At 42.3% G+C, this 19072-nt stretch overlaps 1 protein-coding gene across 6 annotated transcripts in view; it reads right to left on the bottom strand.

The window, feature by feature from the left end:
• Positions 1–19072, bottom strand: part of SORCS1 (sortilin related VPS10 domain containing receptor 1) — a 576899-nt gene that overhangs the window by 374831 nt on the left and 182996 nt on the right. For all 6 annotated transcript variants that reach the window (XM_057531522.1, XM_057531517.1, XM_057531518.1 and 3 more), the window contains exon 2: positions 1068–1135. In XM_057531522.1, coding sequence (XP_057387505.1) covers positions 1068–1135 — 68 coding nt within the window. The remainder of the gene's footprint in view (positions 1–1067; positions 1136–19072) is intronic.

Below are 19072 nucleotides of genomic sequence, written 5' to 3'. Positions count from 1 at the left end.
CAGGGTGACTGCAGTCTTTCTCTCTAGACCTCAGCACTGACACTGAAAGCCAAGAGGCAGCCTCTCCCGGTCATGTGAACTGACAGGTAATGGAACCCCCCGCTGATCTTATGTGGTCGACACTCACTAGCTTTGGTCTGCCCACAGACCACTCCCACCTTTCTGTATAACGACTCTCACTTAGTCTGTGTGTGCGTGCGTGCACGTGTGTGAATACCATCTCCAGAGTCTGTCTCCATCCTCTCCCAGGTCAGGGATCATCATGTGATCCAGGCCTGACCAATTAGAGGAGGTGCTCTCCTGGACCTCAGGGATTGGTTCGGGCAGGGGCCCACGACACAGGCTGGTGGAGAAGAGCCAATCGGGAGTGGGATAAATCAGTATCTTTTTAAGAAACAAAACAGAACAACAGAATGTATAGTTTCCAAGGAAAAAGGAGGAGAGAATAACTGCCTGGGCATTTGAGGACCTTCTTTCGTGCTAAGTCCAATAAGTTAGTCTGCCCTCAAAGGATTTGTTCATTCATTTGAAAAAGTACTAATTGCCCACTCTGTATGTGTGACGCAGTAGTGTGAATCCCAGAAATAAAGGCAAGCGTATAAGTGTGTGTGTGCCCCTTTGTGCTGCAGAACCACAGAAGGGAAGCTGTGAAAGAATGTTGACCTGGTAGCCTGCCTGGGTTCTGTAGACCTAGAGGTTACATTGATCCCCTCTGCAAAGATATCCTTATTCTTTCGTTTCTGCCCCCATAAGCTCACAGATCCGTGAGAACTATGGGAACCAAAATGCATAAAGACAACCTAATAAGCAGTTTAGCAAAAGGATCTGTGACCAAAAGAAGAGGTCCATAAAAAGGAAGGATCCAGCCTTCCTGGAAATGAACCCCAACCCATGGCTAAAGGAAACGGAGAGCAAACATGTGAACTTGTTGCTCTTTTCAACCTCACTCAGAGGAAAGAGTACAAGGAAGCAGAAACCTTCCCACCAGGAAGCGGGGGTGGGGGTGAGCAGCCAGCCGAGGACATCATGTTTAAGTAACACAGTAATTATTAGCTCAGCTTCCCTACCTCCAAAGCGAGCTCTCCGTGATGCTCCCCAGGTTATAGTCATAGAGCTTTGTCAAAATGAGAATCACCTGAAGGCAAAAGAAGAAATCACGGTTAGTTTCAAACAATGACAATCTCATAGAACTGAAATGGCCCAAGGGAGGGCTTAGAATTCCTTTAATGGGCACTTCACATAATTGAATGAGTTGTGGCAGCATGCACTTACACAGGCTGGGGAAGGGTTTGCCTGTGCCTTCCCTTAAACAGCTCAAGCCTGATGCCCTCCCTAACCTTCTCCCTCTCATCCAGCAGCAAGACTTACCTGCCCATCCAGGCATCTCTTATCCTGGTGGGCTTAACACTTTCAGGAAAGCTAGCAGAGCTGTCAGATACGTGTCCTGCAAGGCAGGCACCGAGCAGACGGCTGGGAGAGAGGAAGGTCAGTGACACAGGTCCCAGTCCTCCTCGCTGTACCAGACGGGCAGGTAACTCAGCCTCTCTGAACCTCAACATGCTATCTCTCAAAAAGGATGGGGCTTCCCTGGTGGTGCAGTGGTTGAGAATCTGCCTGCCGATGCAGGGGACACTGGTTCGAGCCCTGGTCTGGGAAAGATCCCGCATGCCGCGGAGCAACTAGGCCCATGAGCCACAACTACTGAGCCTGCGCGTCTGGAGCCTGTGCTCCGCAACAAGAGAGGCCGCGATAGTGAGAGGCCCGCGCACCGCAATGAAGAGTGGCCCCGGCTCGCCGCAACTAGAGAAAGCCCTCGCACAGAAACGAAGACCCAACACAGCCAAAAATAAACAAAATAAATAATAATTTTAAAAAAAAGGGTGGCTGTGAGGGGTTAAATTAGGTCATAAATGCAAATTGTGCTTCCATTAGCATGGGGTTCTTAAATGCTAGTTCCTTCTCTTTCTTCTCCTCTGTGGGTTTGGCTTTATTTCTTCTGATCTCCCAATTTCTGGGAAAGCCACTGGACTGAAGCAATAAGCACTAAGCAGCAGCATTTGAACAGGCACAGATCTCTGTCTTATGGGGTCCCGAAGCTTACAGAATTTAGGGAGCCCTTCATAAGAAACAAGATATAAAATTATGAGTTCCAATCTCCACACCCTGGGAAGGGGGCTATGCAATTAAGGGACTTTGAAACTTAAGCTTCATTCACTTCTCGGCAAACCTTCCCTGATTTTAACTTGTTGCTCTTTTCAACCTCACTCAGAGGAAGCCCAACTATTTAGCTCATCCTTTTAGAATTCAACACCTATGAACCATTTACTAGGAGCCCAGGATTTTGCCTGATGCCAAAAGGGAACATACATACAGATGAGGCCTGGTGGTCTGGGATCCGCTGAAACTCATGACCTGGCTCCGCCGCGTTAAGTGACGCACAGGAGGGCCACTTGCGAAGACACAACAGAGCAGTGTATTTCTAACCATGCATGGTCTCAGCCCTTATTTGCTCTCCTTACATAATGAAAAGAACCTAATAGCTCTGCTTTGTTTTCTGTTGAGGGTCATATTTCTCTCCTCATACTCATAACCTAGAACATTCCGGCCCAGTCCTGCTGTTTCCAACTCAGCAGAAAAATGTTGACATCAACTTCCTGGATTTTCTCTGAAGGCCAAGGGATCAGTTCTAGCCACAGTGAGCACAGAACAGTCTAACCTTGAATTCCAAGGCAGCAAGAGGCCAAGAAGTGCTGAATCCTTCCAAGTTCTACTCTGCTAGCACAGGGCTCGCTTTACGGAAGGCACAGCTTCGATGAGCACATTCTGATCACTTCTTTCACAGCAAGCAAACGGGAACCCCATGACCTTAGGTTTGCTCCAAGTTCAAGGGAATGAAGGACCACGGTCACCCCAAGACAGGCAGAAATCCGAGGACCTGTGCTCTAAGGCTACCCATCTCCTTAACTGCCGCACAGGCCTCCTTCAAGGACCTGTTCAAAACTTACTTCTTTAGCAAAACGTAAGCATGTGTGAGGCTCTGGGCACCCTATGGGCCCGTCAGATGGCAGGCCTGCGGTGGGGGCATATGCTTAACAGATCCGTGTGCCAATTAAGTCGCTTGAAGTGCTAAATTTCAATCACCGCCATCCCGGGAATGCTGATCAGCGGCAGCGGGGTGGCTGTTTGTTTGAAGACACAGAGTGATGTCGCTGCTCTACCTCGATATGATTTTGCCGAATAGGCCTATAAATCCCCCGCCAAGAAAACGGGTGTGTGGGCATAAAGCACTTCTAGGTAGTTGCTCTCCTGATACAAGACGGCAGTAAACTAAATAATGAAGTTCAGCGAGTCACAAACTGCCTCTCCCATCCATCTGACGAGGGAATTCACTGGAGCCCCAAAGAAGGAACCCTTTTAACCCAGCATGCAATGGTGTGGAACCCCTCACACACACACAGAAAGTGTTTAAGCAATTCACAGGCAGGAGGGCAGGGAGGTAAAAATCCACTCCCTGACTCTTCTTGCTGGGCTGGTAAAACGAAAATGCCAGTGATACGCTCAGGCAGTTTGTCAATACTGCACCAGATGAGGCGTCATGTATGGCATTTCAAAGCATATCTGCTTGAATCAATCTAATCTTTCTGTTTTCAGAAAGAGGGCAAGAAAGGAGGGAGAACTGCTGACCTTTAGTTATGTTTTCAATCGATTATTTGAAATCTCTTGTCCCCTCTTTTTTTTCCCTTTCCTGTCTATATGCATTATTTACCACCTTACTCCTGGATGGTGACACGTCATTATATTAGATCGGATTTGTTGTTGCTTGTTTGTTTGTTTTTCTGCTCTGGTTAATTAGCAATACTGTTTCACAGAATTAGCATCTCTTAAAGGGCCACAGCCAAAACTACCACCAAGAGATGAGAAAAACAGGTAAACGCAATTGTCTGCCTAGTCTGGCTCGACTGTCTACCATTTTTGTGTATTTTTCAAACAAACAAACAAAAAATCACTGGAACTTATTGATCAAGTGAAAGGTTATAAGTACTTAAAAAATATATAAATCGTCATTTACTTTTATTCATTTGGTAAACAATTTTCACGTATAGATTTAATTCCGAGTCCAAGTGTACAGCATTTAATTGTACATCCAATCAATGAGAACAAGGCTGTTTTGATAAACACATTCGCACAAAATGGAATATCTGTGAACATCTTGTTTTCTTCCTATATCTTGTTCTCATGATATAGTACCAAAATATCCCTGATTCAAAACAATAAGTGGTGACCATATGGTAATACCTTTTTTAGGTTCCTCTTTAAATCTTAGGATACTTTCTTTAAATAGCTATAATCTAAATATCTATGACTAGACAACCTCTACCTACACTGTGTCAGTACCTCAGTGCCCACTTATTTCTGGGACTTCCCACAGTGCCATGTCTAAGGATCCCCCAACCAGTCTAGGAGCTGCTGTCACCACAAGTCATCAGTCCTGTTCTTTTGCTGGGGCTCCTTCCTGCCATATCCACTGCTCATAAAGCTTCTGGGGGGGGGGGTGCGGGGGAGAGGAGGAACTTCATTTTCTCCATACTTATAAAGAGGAAGCTGAAGCCTATCCACCAAGCTGCTGTTTTCAAATCACTCATTCCTTGGAGGATGAGAAGGCACCAGAAACTGCCAGGCTCTGTGCAGGGATAAATGAGGGTCTTCAAGGGAATGAAGCTTCCTTTGTGGCTTCCTCCCCAGCAATGAGCTCAACAAACTATTACCTCTTTTTCCAGAGTCTCCCAAAGCTCCCACTGAATAATTCCACCAATTCCAGCCTCTCACTCGCCCCTCTGTATACAGGTATTAAGAAACCATCACATAAAGAAAATGTAGTATTCCAATGCCATTTGCAACATGGATGCAACATGGATGGCCTAGAGATTATCATACTAAGTGAAGTAAGTCAGAAAGACAAATACCCTATGATATCACTTATAACCGGAATCTAAAATATGACACAAATGAACTTATCTATGAAACAGAAACAGACTCACAGACATAGAGAACAGATTTGTGGCTGCCAAGGGGGAGGCAGGGGTGAGGAGAGATGGATTGGGAGTTTAGGAGTAGTAGGTGAAAACTATTATATATAGAATGGATAAATAAGGTCCTACTGCATAGCACAGGGAACTACATTCAATATCCTGTGATAAACCATAAGGGTCAAAAGAGTATCAAAAAGAAATACAGGGCTTCCCTGGTGGCGCAGTGGTTGAGAATCTGCCTGCTAATGCAGGGGACACGGGTTTGAGCCCTGGTCTGGGAAGATCCCACATGCCACGGAGCAGCTGGGCCCGTGAGCCACAGCTGCTGAGCCTGCGCGTCTGGAGCCTGTGCCCCGCAACGGGAGGGGCCGCGATAGTGAAAGGCCCGCGCACCGCGATGAAGAGCGGTCCCCGCACCGCGATGAAGAGTGGCCCCCACTTGCCGTAACCAGAGAAAGCCCTCGCACGAACCGAAGACCCAAAACAGCCAAAAATAAATAAATAAATAAATAAAGTAGCTATAAAATTAAAAAAAAAAAAAATAACAACTAATGTTTAAAAAAAAAAAAAAAGAAATACAGTATATGTGTGTGTGTGTATATATATATATATATATATAACTGAATCACTTTGCTGTACAGTAGAAATTAACACATTGTAAATCAACTATTCTTCAATAAAATAAATTTTTCAAAAAGGAAAATGTAGTATAGTAGTCCACACAATGGAATATTATTCAGCCATAAAAAAAGGAAATCCTGCCACTTGTGCCAACACAGATGAACCTGGAGGGCATTTTGTTGGCGAAATAAGCCAGATAAAGAAATATAAATACTGTATCATTTATATGCAGAATCTAAAACAAACAAAAAATGATCCCATAGAAACAGAATAGAATGGTGGTGGTGAGGGGCTGCAAGGAGGGGGGAAATGAGATGTAGGTCAAAGGGCACAAACCTTCAGTTATAAGTTCTGAGGATCTATTGTACGGCATGGTGACTATAGTTAATAGTACAGTATTATATATTCAAAACTTTCTGAGAGTAGATCTTAAGCATTCTCACCAAAGAAGAGAGAGAGAGAGAGAGATCTTGATCTTAGCAATCATTACACAATGTATATTTATATTCAAGCATCTCGTTGTGCACTCTAAATACATTCAATTGGATTTGCCAAGTATTCCTCAACAAAGTTGGGGGAAGAAAATCACAATGGACCCTGGGAAAGGAAGATGCCAATTCACTCTCCCCCTCTGCTAACCCCAACTTCTTTCTGCTCTCAGTTACACAGCAAAAGCATAGAGACAGAGACACTAGTACAGCTGTCCTTGGTATCCACGGGGGATTGGTTCCAGGATCCCCTGTGGATACCAAAATCCATGGATGCTCAAGTCCCTTATACAAAATGGCAGAGTATTTGTATATAAACTATGAACATCCTCTCACATACTTTAAATCATCTCTAAATTACTTACAATACCTAACACAATGTAAGTGCTATGTAAATAGGCATCACCGCGTGGCAAATTCAAGATTTGTTTTTCGGAAAATTCTAGATTTTTTTCCAAATATTTTTGATCAGTGGATGATTGAATTCAGGGATGCAGAACCTATGGCTACGGAGGGGAGACTGTACATGGATGACTAACAGTCATTTTAGTGTAAAATAGCAAAAACCAGTAAAAATGAGTATCAAAATGACAGGGCAAGCCTTATATCCGGGTCTGGATTAGAATGAATGAACACGGCAGGCAGCAGGCTAAGTTAACATTTCAGAAGTCTCCATTATGCCAAGTATTGAGACAGGTTACACCTTAGAATGTGACAGCAGGTGGGTTTTTTAACATAAAAATATAATTTAGAAATGAAACTCCAAACATTTAAGGAACACCTAAAACACCTTCCTAGAAACCTGATTCTACACAGTATACCTTTAAAAATGTCTCTAAATTGATTACTAGACTGCAACAAACCAAAATTTACTCTATCCTTCCCAAGTAGTAGCACAGGAATCCTCGATTTATTTTCCTAAGGAAAGAACATAGTGTTTTCATCCTTTGCTAACTTAAAGCATGCACCCCAGAGGAAGGAGGATGGAAGGTGGGGTGGGGAGTCAATGCAGTTCTCCTTCCTTCCTCCCCTAAGAAGGAATGTGCATATTCTCCCTGGAGTGGCCTCTCCTAATGACTTTGCTTATGAGTAGCAACCTGGTTGGTAGAAGCGGACTAATGAGAATCTTTTCTGAAGGAGGAGCTTGCAGAGCAAGCTTCCTATTCTTCTTAAACTATGAATTCTGGGTAGCTCTGGGAGAACTAGTGGACATTCAGGGAGATCTGAGTTCCACTGGGACATCTGGCCCGGCCACTGGCCTTCAACTCATCTCTCCTTCATCTCAGGGAAATCTTAGAAAAGTAGGACATGTCTCCTCATTTTTCAATTATTAAGGATTTTCACTCTTTTTTTTCTCACTCTGTGTCCAAATGTGGAGGTAGAATCTAATCTCAGGGGAAACAAAAGTGTGGCCCTGGGCTTCTTGACAGTGAGCACTTTGGCTACAAGATCCTAAAGTCTTTTCATTCCTAAGGGTCTATAGCTCCAAATCCTGAATAATGAAGAGGGTGACACGGGTCCCAGTCTACAAAACGACATTTTCTTTCGTAATGCTCTCAGTCATTAGCGATTCAGGGGGAGCGTGGGCAGGTGGTTCCATCCTTGTAAAGCTCGGGGTGGGTCCACAGAACTCAGTTCTGCCAACGCTCATAGCCCCGCTCTCCTGAAGTGGGCCATGGTCAAGCTTGCATGAGCATTAGCATAACCACACGGAAGATGTTAGGCTCAGGGGCTGCAGCTGCCTACCCACATCCTTCCCCCACCAGCTTCCTGAAGGCCCTGGTGTCCCCTCACTCCCCAGTCTTGAGTGTCCCCTCTCTGCTCACTGCACCAGCTTGCCAGAGACATTAGGTGGGATGTTTTTAAAGACGTGGATGGAAGTGAATATGGAGACAGAGAGTAATAAGGGCCCTGAAGAGATGTGGAACAATCTTTCATGGGGATCAAAGAGTTGGATAAGATAGAAGAGGGGTATTCAACAGCCAGAAAGTTGTTTTGTTTTTGGTTGTTTTCTTTGCACTCCAGTTTTAGGGAAGAGAAGAAAACTCACAACAGTGGTTTCCCTATAATACGCATGTTCCAGATTGTGTCTTTGGTTCAGAAAGCCTTTATTCAACTTTCCAACTTAAACAGAGGTTCTCATTCTTTTAAGGAGCCATGAATTCTTTAAGAATCTGATCTAATAAAAGTTATGAGCATAAAACAATGAATATAATGTTAATGATTTCACTGATCTCCTGAATCCTACGGGGGTCATGAATCCAAGGATAAGAACCTTCTGTAATTCCCAGAAAACGGGAGCTTTGTTAAGAAGAAAGAACTTTCAGCTCTAAAATTCCACACATTTAATTCAATAAACATTTATTATGCCTTAAGAAGCAGGAATAGGGCTTCCCTGGTGGCGCAGTGGTTGAGAATCTGCCTGCCAATGCAGGGGACACGGGTTCGAGCCCTGGTCTGGGAAGATCCCACATGCCGCGGAGCGGCTGGGCCCGTGAGCCACAACTGCTGAGCCTGCGCGTCTGGAGCCTGTGCTCCGCAACAGGAGAGCCTGCGATAGTAAGAGGCCCGCGCACCGCGATGAAGAGTGGTCCCCACTTGCCACAACTAGAGAAAGCCCTCGCACAGAAACGAAGACCCAACACAGCCATAAATAAATAAATAAATAAATAAATAAAAATTAAAAAAAAAAAAAAAAAAAAAAAAAAAAAAAAAAGAACTCACACAAAATATTCCAGATAACTGAGTTTAAAAAAAAAAAAAAAGAAGCAGGAATAAAAAATATGTGCTATCAGGACACAAAGGGAGAATGAGACTCAGTACCAGTTCCTGGAAACTCACAGTCTAGTGGTGAGGCAGAGCTGTACAAAGATGGTTACAAAATAAGGAAGAAAAAGGTAGGTAGCAGGAGAAAAGTGTTTATATCTTTTAGACAGCAAGAAAGAAAAATATCCTCAGCAAGAGCTTCTTACAAAAGGAGGCATTCGAGATAAATCCCGAAGGATGTGTGTGACGCTGATGGACTTGAGAGGCTACAGAGATGATCCTCTAAGGGAAGGCAGCATGAGGATACGCATCCAGAGATGTGAACGCTCACAAGGCAGCAAAGAGAGCAAGTCCCCAGATTGAGCTCAAGCTTCGATTATGGGCAGTGCTGTAGTAGAAACTAGTTGAGGCACCCCCATTATGTTAGCCCTTATTCAGCCCTTATTCTTTCCACCCATTCAACCGGTCTCCTACAGATGTTTTTTTCCTCCTCTCTTTCTTGCTTAATTGAACTCTGAAAATGATTGCCCCCTAGTTAAAGTTGTACTATGCACCTGATGTTTACTTCTCCAAGACAATACTCCCTAACATTCCTTTCCTTTGTGAGCATTCTTCATTCCAGAAAGAAGGTCACGGAATGATAACCTCGAGGGCTACTGGAACCTGTTCCGGAACCACCTGACGCCAGCCCCAATGATCTCAATGTCTCCAGGAGAAAAGAGGAATGCAAGACAACATCAGCCCTGATCCTTATCTAGAGCCCTACTTTTTTCCACCCTGAAATTATAAGACCCCTTCTTATTTCCCAGGAAGAGGGGCACAGTCTTGAGGGCGTTAGCCTGCTGCGGTCCCCCTTTGCCTGGCAAAGCAATAGAGCTACTCTCTTCTGCTCCTCCAAAGCTGTCTCCGCGTTTCTGTTCGGCACCGGTGGACAGAGGCTGGGTTTTCGGCAACAGCAGGAACACACAAATATCAGAATAGAGAGATACATTTGGCTCTACTATGAAGAGCCTTAATATTAGGATGGCAGCGTGCTTTGCTGAAAAGAACAAAGGCTTTGCAATCAGCAGGAGACCAGATTTTGACTCTCGGTTTAGCCACTATATCTGTTAGTATGTCTTTAGCATGAGAAACGGAGTATTAAAAATGACTCAAACAATAAAAGATGTGTTATCTCATGTAACAAGAGGTCAGAGTTGATGGGGTTCCACGACTCAGTTAGCCTAACAATGTCATCAAGGACCCAAGGGATACACATATACCCTTTCTGACAATGTCAACACAGGGTGCTACCTGCCCTCGTGTTTGCAAGGAGTCTGTGACACTTCTTTGCAGCATGTGCAGACACAGCTACTTCCAGCAAAGAAAAAAAGAGCCTCTAGTGCATATATATGCTTTTGTTTTGTTTTGTTTTAAGTTAGAAAGGAAACCCTTTCCCAAAAGCCCTACCGACAAAATCTCTGCAGTTTCAATGACCAGGATTCAGCCACATGCCCTCATAGCATGTGCAATAAAAACTGAGAAAACGAGGTGGGCTCTGCCAGCAAAGAAAAAGTGGGGAGTGGCCACTACAGTTAGTAGTATCTGCCACTGCTTCACCTTGAATAAAGCACTTAAACACTGAATTGACTTCTCTTATTTAAATAAATAAATAAATATCGGTAAAATGAGAAGATAATGTTACCTTTCTTTTTTATCTTGCAGAGTTTTGGGAAGCAAACACAGTAGGAAGTGGGAAAACTCTCTGCAAATGTTAAAATACTGTGCAAATGTAAGCAGTTGTTATTATTAATAATATCTAGCATTTTGTGGATACCTACTTTGTATGCCAGACAAATTTCATTATTAAGGGCATTTCAAGTACTTACATGATTTTTTTTTTTCCCCTGATGAGAAAATCAAAGCTAAGTAACTTAAAGTACTCAGCTAGTAAGTGGGGGACAAGTTTAACTCACATTAGATACAGACTCTTATTCACTGTGCTTAACTCTCCCCATGGTATACTGCTTAATATGGGTATAATTGTTCCTAGAGGCAAGGCAGAACCACTGAAGGATCCTCATTTTACATTCAGTTCAATGGTACTGAAGTCCTGTTACCTGTCAGACAAGGTACTGATCACAAACTCATCCCTTGTTCTGCCTTCTTCCAGAAATTCCTGGAATATTTTTTCCTTATAATGGACAAACTTGAGTTTTACCTTTTTACTGACCTCAGATCAATGACATTTTTAATTTTTTTTTTTTTTTTTAAATTGTTGAACCCTGGTGAAATCCTTTTTTGAGGAGTTGATCCTTCTACTTAACTCACAACAGAATTTGGCTGTCCCGGGATTAGGAGTTCCTGACAATGAATGTGCACACATCTAACTGCAAATTTCAACAGACTGTTTTATTATATCAACATTTTCAGGAGATTTACGTGAATGTATAATTGTGCTCCATTTGAGTTATCAAAGGGCAGAGAAATCAATAATTGCTAAACGAGATTAAGAAGCCCCAGAGGGAAGCGGAAAGGTTGATATGATGCAGGCACACACTCACAAGCACACGTGAACTTGAAGCCATCAGACGGAAGTAATCCAGCACATACAAACACAAGTTGAAACGAAAAACCAGTAGAAAGAGAGGGATGAATTTGGGGTACAGGGCCAGCTAGAAAGCAGTTAGTAGATTTTTGCCTCTGGTAAGTCCTTAATCCCCAAATGACCTTCATGTTTTGTAGAAGCCCTCACATAATTTAATGTAATGTTTATTCATATGATAACCTCTGCATGACACTGAAATGGTGTTGAGTTAAACAGCCACTGGACGCCCCCCACCCCGGGGAACTTAAAAGACAAGACAGTCAACAGAGATGGAGACACAAACAGGGCATGCAGATAACCTAATCAACACTAGACACAGGGCAAATTGCAGCATATAGAAGAGCCTTTATGGAAGTGGAACGTTTTTTAGTAAAATTTGCTATGCCCTTCCTCTGAGTCTGTTTCCTAGTAGAGGTCATTTGCAGCTAATATATAAGGCTGGCCCAGGAGCTGTGGGACACTGTCCCAGGAGTTTGCACATGAGGAAAACTGTAGCTCTCACTGGAAGCAACGCACATCTCTTGCCACCTGTCTGCTGAAAGTCAAGTTCTTTCTTCTTAGTAACAAGTAAAGAAATGCTTTAAATGAAAAGCTATTATGCTCTAACCCTAGAGTCAAGTCATTATATTTAGCAAGCAAATCCAAGCTTGTCACACCCACCAGACCTAAGTTGCTTTTGGATGCAAATCTTGAATATAGAACCTTTCATCATCAACTTGCTCTTCAATTCCCCAAGGTGAGGGATGCTACCAACTCAGAAAAAAATAAAAAGTACTCTCTCCAAAATCTATCTATCTTACAATGCCAAGCCAAACAGACTGACTGATGACACTTCATTCCTATATTTTTCTTTCCTTCTCCTCCTCCTCTTCTTTTTTGAATAATAAAAAAGGGGATAATTTTCCAAACATAGATCCATATCTAGTGGATAATGTTGACCATTTCATACGCTGCTTCCTTTAATTAAATTACTCTGCCCTAAATTATACTCCATTTCAATCTTCTGTGTTACAGCAGAGGAAGTAGGGAGATGCTAAACTAAATGATATATTTTTTTCTAGAAAAGAGCAAGATATCGGCACCAATGTCATCCCAGAAGAGTATCAAGATAAAATGATTGCACAAAATATGAGGAAAATGCATATTCAAGACAAAACCTTGCTATATACGGAAATAGAAAATATTAAAACAATAGTAAAATAGAAATATTAAAAAGAACTGGAGATCCAAAGCCAAAGATTCAAGACATGAAAGCAAGTGAGGCTAGAGCATGGGGGGTAGAGAGGCTAGCAGCTCAGTGGGTGGTCTGGAGTGCTACAGTACAAGCAACCTATTGGAAATGTCCTCTGCAAGTCCATCATTTCATAATTAAAGAAACAAACTCTACACCACGGTCTCCTCATTCCCCTCCTAGTGCTTCAAAGGGAATGGACATGATATCCCAACCATCCTCCTTTGAGGTAGTCCCTATTCAAATTAGGTCACCTGGTACTTACTGAAAGAAACACAAATAATGCAGAGAATTGTTAATTCAGAGCTGCAAAACAATAAAAAAAAATATTTCTTGCAATATCTTCTCTCTGGAAATCTAGAAAACAAAACAGAGGAAACCTTCCATATGCTGAAGTAAAAGGGGTACAAAACTGAGTTTGGTAGGAGGGAGAGAGAGGGGATGTGAATAATGGAGAAATTCCCTTCCTTTCAACTTCTTTGAGGCACTGATCTGAGAAATAGATCTGCAAGCTCTCAAATCACTGTCTGAAGTATAGATGCTATCTAAATATTAAGACTCTTCCTATGCAAGAGCCCACACACAAGGTGAACGTACCATTAAACAGCAAACAGCATGTTAATGATGAGGGGCCCTTCTGTTCATATGTTTCCTTATATTTAGCTTCGAAAGAAAGAAATGAAGCAAGACTTTCCCTTTCCACTTCTCCATCTTGGGCTTTATGCAGTTGTTCATGGGTCTAAAGAGGTTAAGTCAATTTTTAAAAAATATTAGTTTTCAAGGGTAACAGAACACACAGAAAGCTAATAAATAAAGATATGCATATTATGGTGATCCAAGCATCAGAACATGAACCTCAGTAAGACACTAGAATAAAATATGAAAAGAATGTAAGCTTTCTATTTTTTTTCATTTTCTCTTCTCATTTACCAACCAGTGCAACTAACAAAAGCAACAAGAATAACACACTGAAACACTAGAGATAGTTCAAATAAGCTAAGTTCAAATATTTTCCTTTACTCTGGGAAAGTCTTAATGTGGACCAGAAAGAAGAGAAATAAATAAACGATAACCACTGACATCTCTAGGAGAAGATCTTTTATTAATATTTGCCTTGTCTGAGTGCTAAAGTGTGGTGAGACACAATTTGCCTAAAAGGAAATTCAAAGCTTAAAAACAGCTGGCTTAAAAGTGAAATTCAAATAACATCTTGAAATCCCAAGTCAAATATAATAATAAATAATAAAGGTTTGTGTTGGAGGAAAAACCCTATAGAAGTTAAGTGATTTTTATATGTTCCTTGTCATTTAGTCATGGAACCAAAATGCTTCTACATGATTCTAATTCTAATCCTCTACAATTGCATCTAGATGGATGGTGGGTGGTTATAAAAAAAAATTAGCATTTTGCCACTCTTTGAAAGGAAACTTAGGACAAAATTGGAAGGGACTGGAAAGATTATCTAACGTCAACCACCTCATTTGACAAATGGTGTAGGTTACACTTTTAGAAGAATCAGTTTTTGAATAAGGAGCTTTGAGAGTAAAGAACAATCTTAAACCATATGCTGATTTGGGGTATGAAGTAGGAGTTCCCAGGTACAGGAGGAAGGACTGGATTGGGCCAGTTCTGAGCCCGGAGAGTTAAAGAGGTAACAGAAGTTGGTAGGACCAGGCATAGACCCAAGTCTTGTGAGAAGGAAAGCCATACAATTTGCGGGCCTCACATTAAGAAAAATAATACAAAATTATTAATAAAATGAGATGTAACAGTCAAAATTTATTAGAATGACAAATTAGATCACAACGAATTACCAGTGCCTTAAAGATTTGCGTACTTTTCTTCTGAGACACCTTTAGGCAGTTTGGCAGAAATGAGGAAATAGAAATGTTTTCTGATTGCAACCTAGCTTCCCCTGTCCACCTGAAACAATCTACAACTCCCCAAAACTCTTAGCACTCACAGGAGCCCATGCCTACGAAGGCTCTGAATCTTAAGCTTCATTAACTTCATTGTAAATCCACCTTTCAGTAGGATTTCACATTAGATGCTGCTCATTAAAACTTTTCAGTGGAGCTATCCATTTCAGCAGTCTTGGGCTATGAATCAGGAGACACAGACTTAAGTCTGAGCTCTGCTGCTAACACACTGTGACACTGAGGAAGCCAACGTACCTCTTTGGGCTTCAGTTTCCTCCATGGTTATGCTACACGCTTGTAAGATCTCTTCCCATTATAATATCATTCAACGCCCAATACCTTGATCTTCAATGTCACCAGGCTTAGTAAGTGCTATTGCCATTGCTTGAGCTCTGAGTCTTCCTTGATGCCATTCCTCTCTTTTCTCCCCAAACCGAATCAATCACTAAGTCCTATAAACCTCTCCCATCTAACCTCACATCAACCTGGTCTGGCCTAGTGCAATGCCTCTGACATCTCTGCCACCATCTCATCTTGCTTCCCTCAAGCCAACCTCTGTGCTGCTAACATTACAATCTTTTTAAAATAGCAATCTGGGGCTTCCCTGGTGGCGCAGTGGTTAAGAATCTGCCTGCCAATGCAGGGGACACGGGTTCGAGCCCTGGTCTGGGAAGATCCCACATGCCGCGGAGCAACTGGGCCCGTGAGCCACAACTACTGAGCCTGCGCGTCTGGAGCCTGTGCTCCGCAACAAGAGAGGCCGCGACAGTGAGAGGCCCACGCACCGCGATGAAGAGTGGCCCCCACTTGCCACAACTAGAGAAAGCCCTCGCACAGAAACGAAGACCCAACACAGCCAAAAATAAATAAATAAATAAATAAATTTATTTTTTTAAAAAAAGCAATCTGGTCATCTTTTCCCACTCTTTAAAGCCCTTCTGTGGCCTCCCACTGAACTTAAAGTTTAAATTTCGTATGACCTACAAGGTCAAGTATGATATGGCTCCTACGTTCACATTCAGATCAATGTCACACCAATGCCCCCGTGAACTCAGACACAGTGTTCTCCTGCTGACCTAAAGAACTTCAATATCTGTTGATGGTGTGACTGACTGACTGTAGTTATATTGGTGATGGACTTTTCCAGGCATAAACAGCATGTTCCAGTTACATGAGCAATTATTGTAGCAAGCATCTGGAACACAGTGGGCTCAAAAAACCTGAGTAATTGCAACACAAGAGCACTGCCACTTAATGAAATTCCAATTTTAAGAATGACATTCCAAACACTTTGGATTTCCTCTTAGAAGTCCTGGCTGATTAAAGGATTAAACCTACAGATAATTCAATGCTGTGTATCTCTTTTGGGAGGGCTGAGTAGTTGTAAAACATGTCTGTGATCCAATCCAAAGGTTTATTGATTTTTCTGTCCTTTCATCCAAAAGTGTTAGCTTTCATGCATAGACCTGTGAGACACCTGAAGGTTGGCCAGGACACTGCAGAGGCCCACTTCCCATTCTGTGAGTTTCTCCTATTTAGGAATGGACAGACCTGGATAGGTATAAGTCATTCAAAGTCTGAATGCCAGCTCTTTCAATAAATTCCTATGGCCCCCTCAAAACTGCCTCATCTGTACAGTGGGGACAAAGCCAAATAAAGTCTGTGTGGGTGGCAGGGTGGAGACCTAAAGTTAGAAGTTGAGAAGACTTGATTCTGGTTATAGAGCCAATTTTAATTCCTCATGTGATTTTAGCCAATTAGTTTAACTTTTTTCCTTTTTCCTATTAAACAGGATAAATAAAATTAGAATTCCCTTTTCTAACTGAATTATTATCACCAGTTTACTTTATTGAGTACTTAAAAAATTTTTTTGTCAGTCTGCTAAGCATTTTGAATAATATAATCCATATACATTTTTAACTATCTTATGAAACCAATGCTGCTGCTTCTTCCTTTTTTTCTTTTTTTTTTTTCTTTTGATGGTCTATTTTCAGATGGCAGATTAGAGAGTTTAAGGAATTTGCCTACCATCAGCTAGGAAAGCTGGGATTTAAACCCAAATAAACTGAGACCAGAGCTCAGGTGCTTTACCTGAGGGGAAAAAAAGAACTCTTTAAAGAGAGGGAAAGAAAGAACTTGAAAGAGTTTCAAAGAGTATACTTCTTGCTTTCAATCAACCTGAGGCTAAGCTCAGTCTGTCTGCCTTCCTGTCTTATCTATCCTATCTATCTTATTTTATCTCACCTTATCTCTATATATCTTTATCTATAGATATATATATATCATTTATACAACTGTTTTTCTGGACACTGACCACAATGTATATTTGTTCTTCTAAGTGCTATCCAGGATGCAAAAAGAGGGAAAAGATACCCACCCACATTATACATTACAGCTGGGGAGAGACTCACAGCGCCTCCAGGTCAGAACTGAATGCTTTGTAAACTAAAAGGAGCAATCTCTAGCTAGAAGTAAATGGGACATTTCCAAGCTCTTACAGCAAGCCAGGTGCTTTACACACAGTATGTCATTTAACTCACTTTACAATCGTAGGGAGATGGTTTTAGTTCTTCTCACATAGGAGATGTGATGGGCTAGGACTCAATCTAGCCTCAGTCTTCTTGGCTTCTGATCTGGAGCCAGGGCCTTGAGGGATGGGCTGAGTTCACTCTTCCACCATCCTGAGCATAGGGGTCATCTTTACGTCTCACTCACGGAGACCTCTGTGGATGCCACAGGCCAGAGGACCACAGCTCTCCTTACCCACCAGCAGGTATGAAACACGGAGTCCTCATGCCCAGAAAAGAGGAGAATGACTTCCCCCAAATCTCCAACAAGACCATCCATCTGCTACTCTGCTGATGAAGGACTCCATAAACTGAGTCACTGAAATGTCCCTCACTCCGACGCAGGAAATGAGGTTTCAGTCAAGAAGGATAAGAAAGGCTAGGAACAAATGATATCTCTATTCCACATGGGAAATCAGTTGCAAAAATGGTTAAGTAAGTCACTGTTGCTTCCCTTACTTTTTAATCCTTTAATCCTAAATCAGGACACACAGTGAAATTTAGAAACCCAACACCCAGTGTGCCCTAGGAAATGCAAATCTCCCAGGAAAGACTCTGATTCCTTGCCTTGTGACTGGGCCACTGCCAACGGCTCTCGGCAGAGAAAAGGAGCAGCACTGTTCCCAGGGGGCAACAGGAATGCGAGGGGGTCACTGGGACCAGTTCAGCAAGTGACTCAGAGCCACTGGGGGAAGGAGACGCCTCAGCCAGAGCTCTCTCCCTGGCTGCTGCATGAGGTGGTAGGGGAAAAAAGGAAATCTATTTTCTTGAAAATGGAACCTCTTCTTTAGATTTCCTATTTTTTTTTTCCCTTTAAACTGTCCAAGATTAATGTGGCAAAAATAAAATGCCCGACAGGCTGCTTATTTTGACGTTTACTACGGCACATAAAAGTGAAGAATTAGCATGGAATGAATAATTTATTTAGTGCTTTACTCTTGTTTTAAACAAATCACTTCCATGAAAGCAATGTGTATTCAAGCAATAAATCACTATTCAGCACTCTGTCGTGAGGAAAAGGTACCACGTGCCAGAATTATTGAATGGCAGTGTTTGGTGGGAGGCAGGCATGATACAGATAAAGGTGATATTCCTGCACAAAGGGATTTTGTCTGGATCTGGAGGAGGCTAGGTTTGAGTGAGTTTCAGGAAAGATACCCTCTTCCGTATTCACAGGGTTTAAATGAGCACCTACTTGAGCTAATGCATCTGATGTTATAACTAATACAGTGTAATTCAGGATTGTATCATAGCTATTACTATTTTATCATTGTATTTATTGTATTACACGCATTGTATTTATTTGCATTGTATATATAAATAAATACAACACAAATACAAATAAATACAATATGTATTTTATTATTACTATTTTATTATTGCAATGACTATGCACCAAGCACAGCTAAGCATCCTGGATACACTATTGAAAGAAAACAGTGAGTGCTATGCCCTTGAGTTGATCACTATCCTATGGGCTTCAGACCACTTTATACAATGTGATAAGTATCATACAAAATGCTATGAGGACTTGCCTAGTAGGAGGATGGGAATCTGGAAAGATTTCATAGAGGTGGTGTCAGTGTATCCAGACCTTGGTTTAGCCAAGGGGCCTAGAGAAAGGGGAAGAACATTCACTACAGAAGTCTGCAAGGGACCAGAGGGCAGCAAGTGTGAAGCTCATGGGATATTTGGGTGGAAAGCTGTATGTTGACGTTGGGTAGAGAGTGAGGGTGGAGAAGGAAAAGAGAGGAGGGAGGCAGGAGAACAGGCTTCAAGGGGGGTCAGCAGGGATGCAGGATGGCCTCTGTGGGCCCTAGACACTGTGGCTCCTAGTGAGTTGGCTCCAGGGATCAGAAACTG

This window comes from Balaenoptera acutorostrata, chromosome 16 (assembly GCF_949987535.1).
Source record: "Balaenoptera acutorostrata chromosome 16, mBalAcu1.1, whole genome shotgun sequence".
Classification (NCBI taxonomy): Eukaryota; Metazoa; Chordata; class Mammalia; order Artiodactyla; family Balaenopteridae; genus Balaenoptera; species Balaenoptera acutorostrata.
The sequence above is the reverse complement of the archived record's forward strand: the minus strand, read 5'-3'. Positions and strand labels throughout refer to the sequence as shown.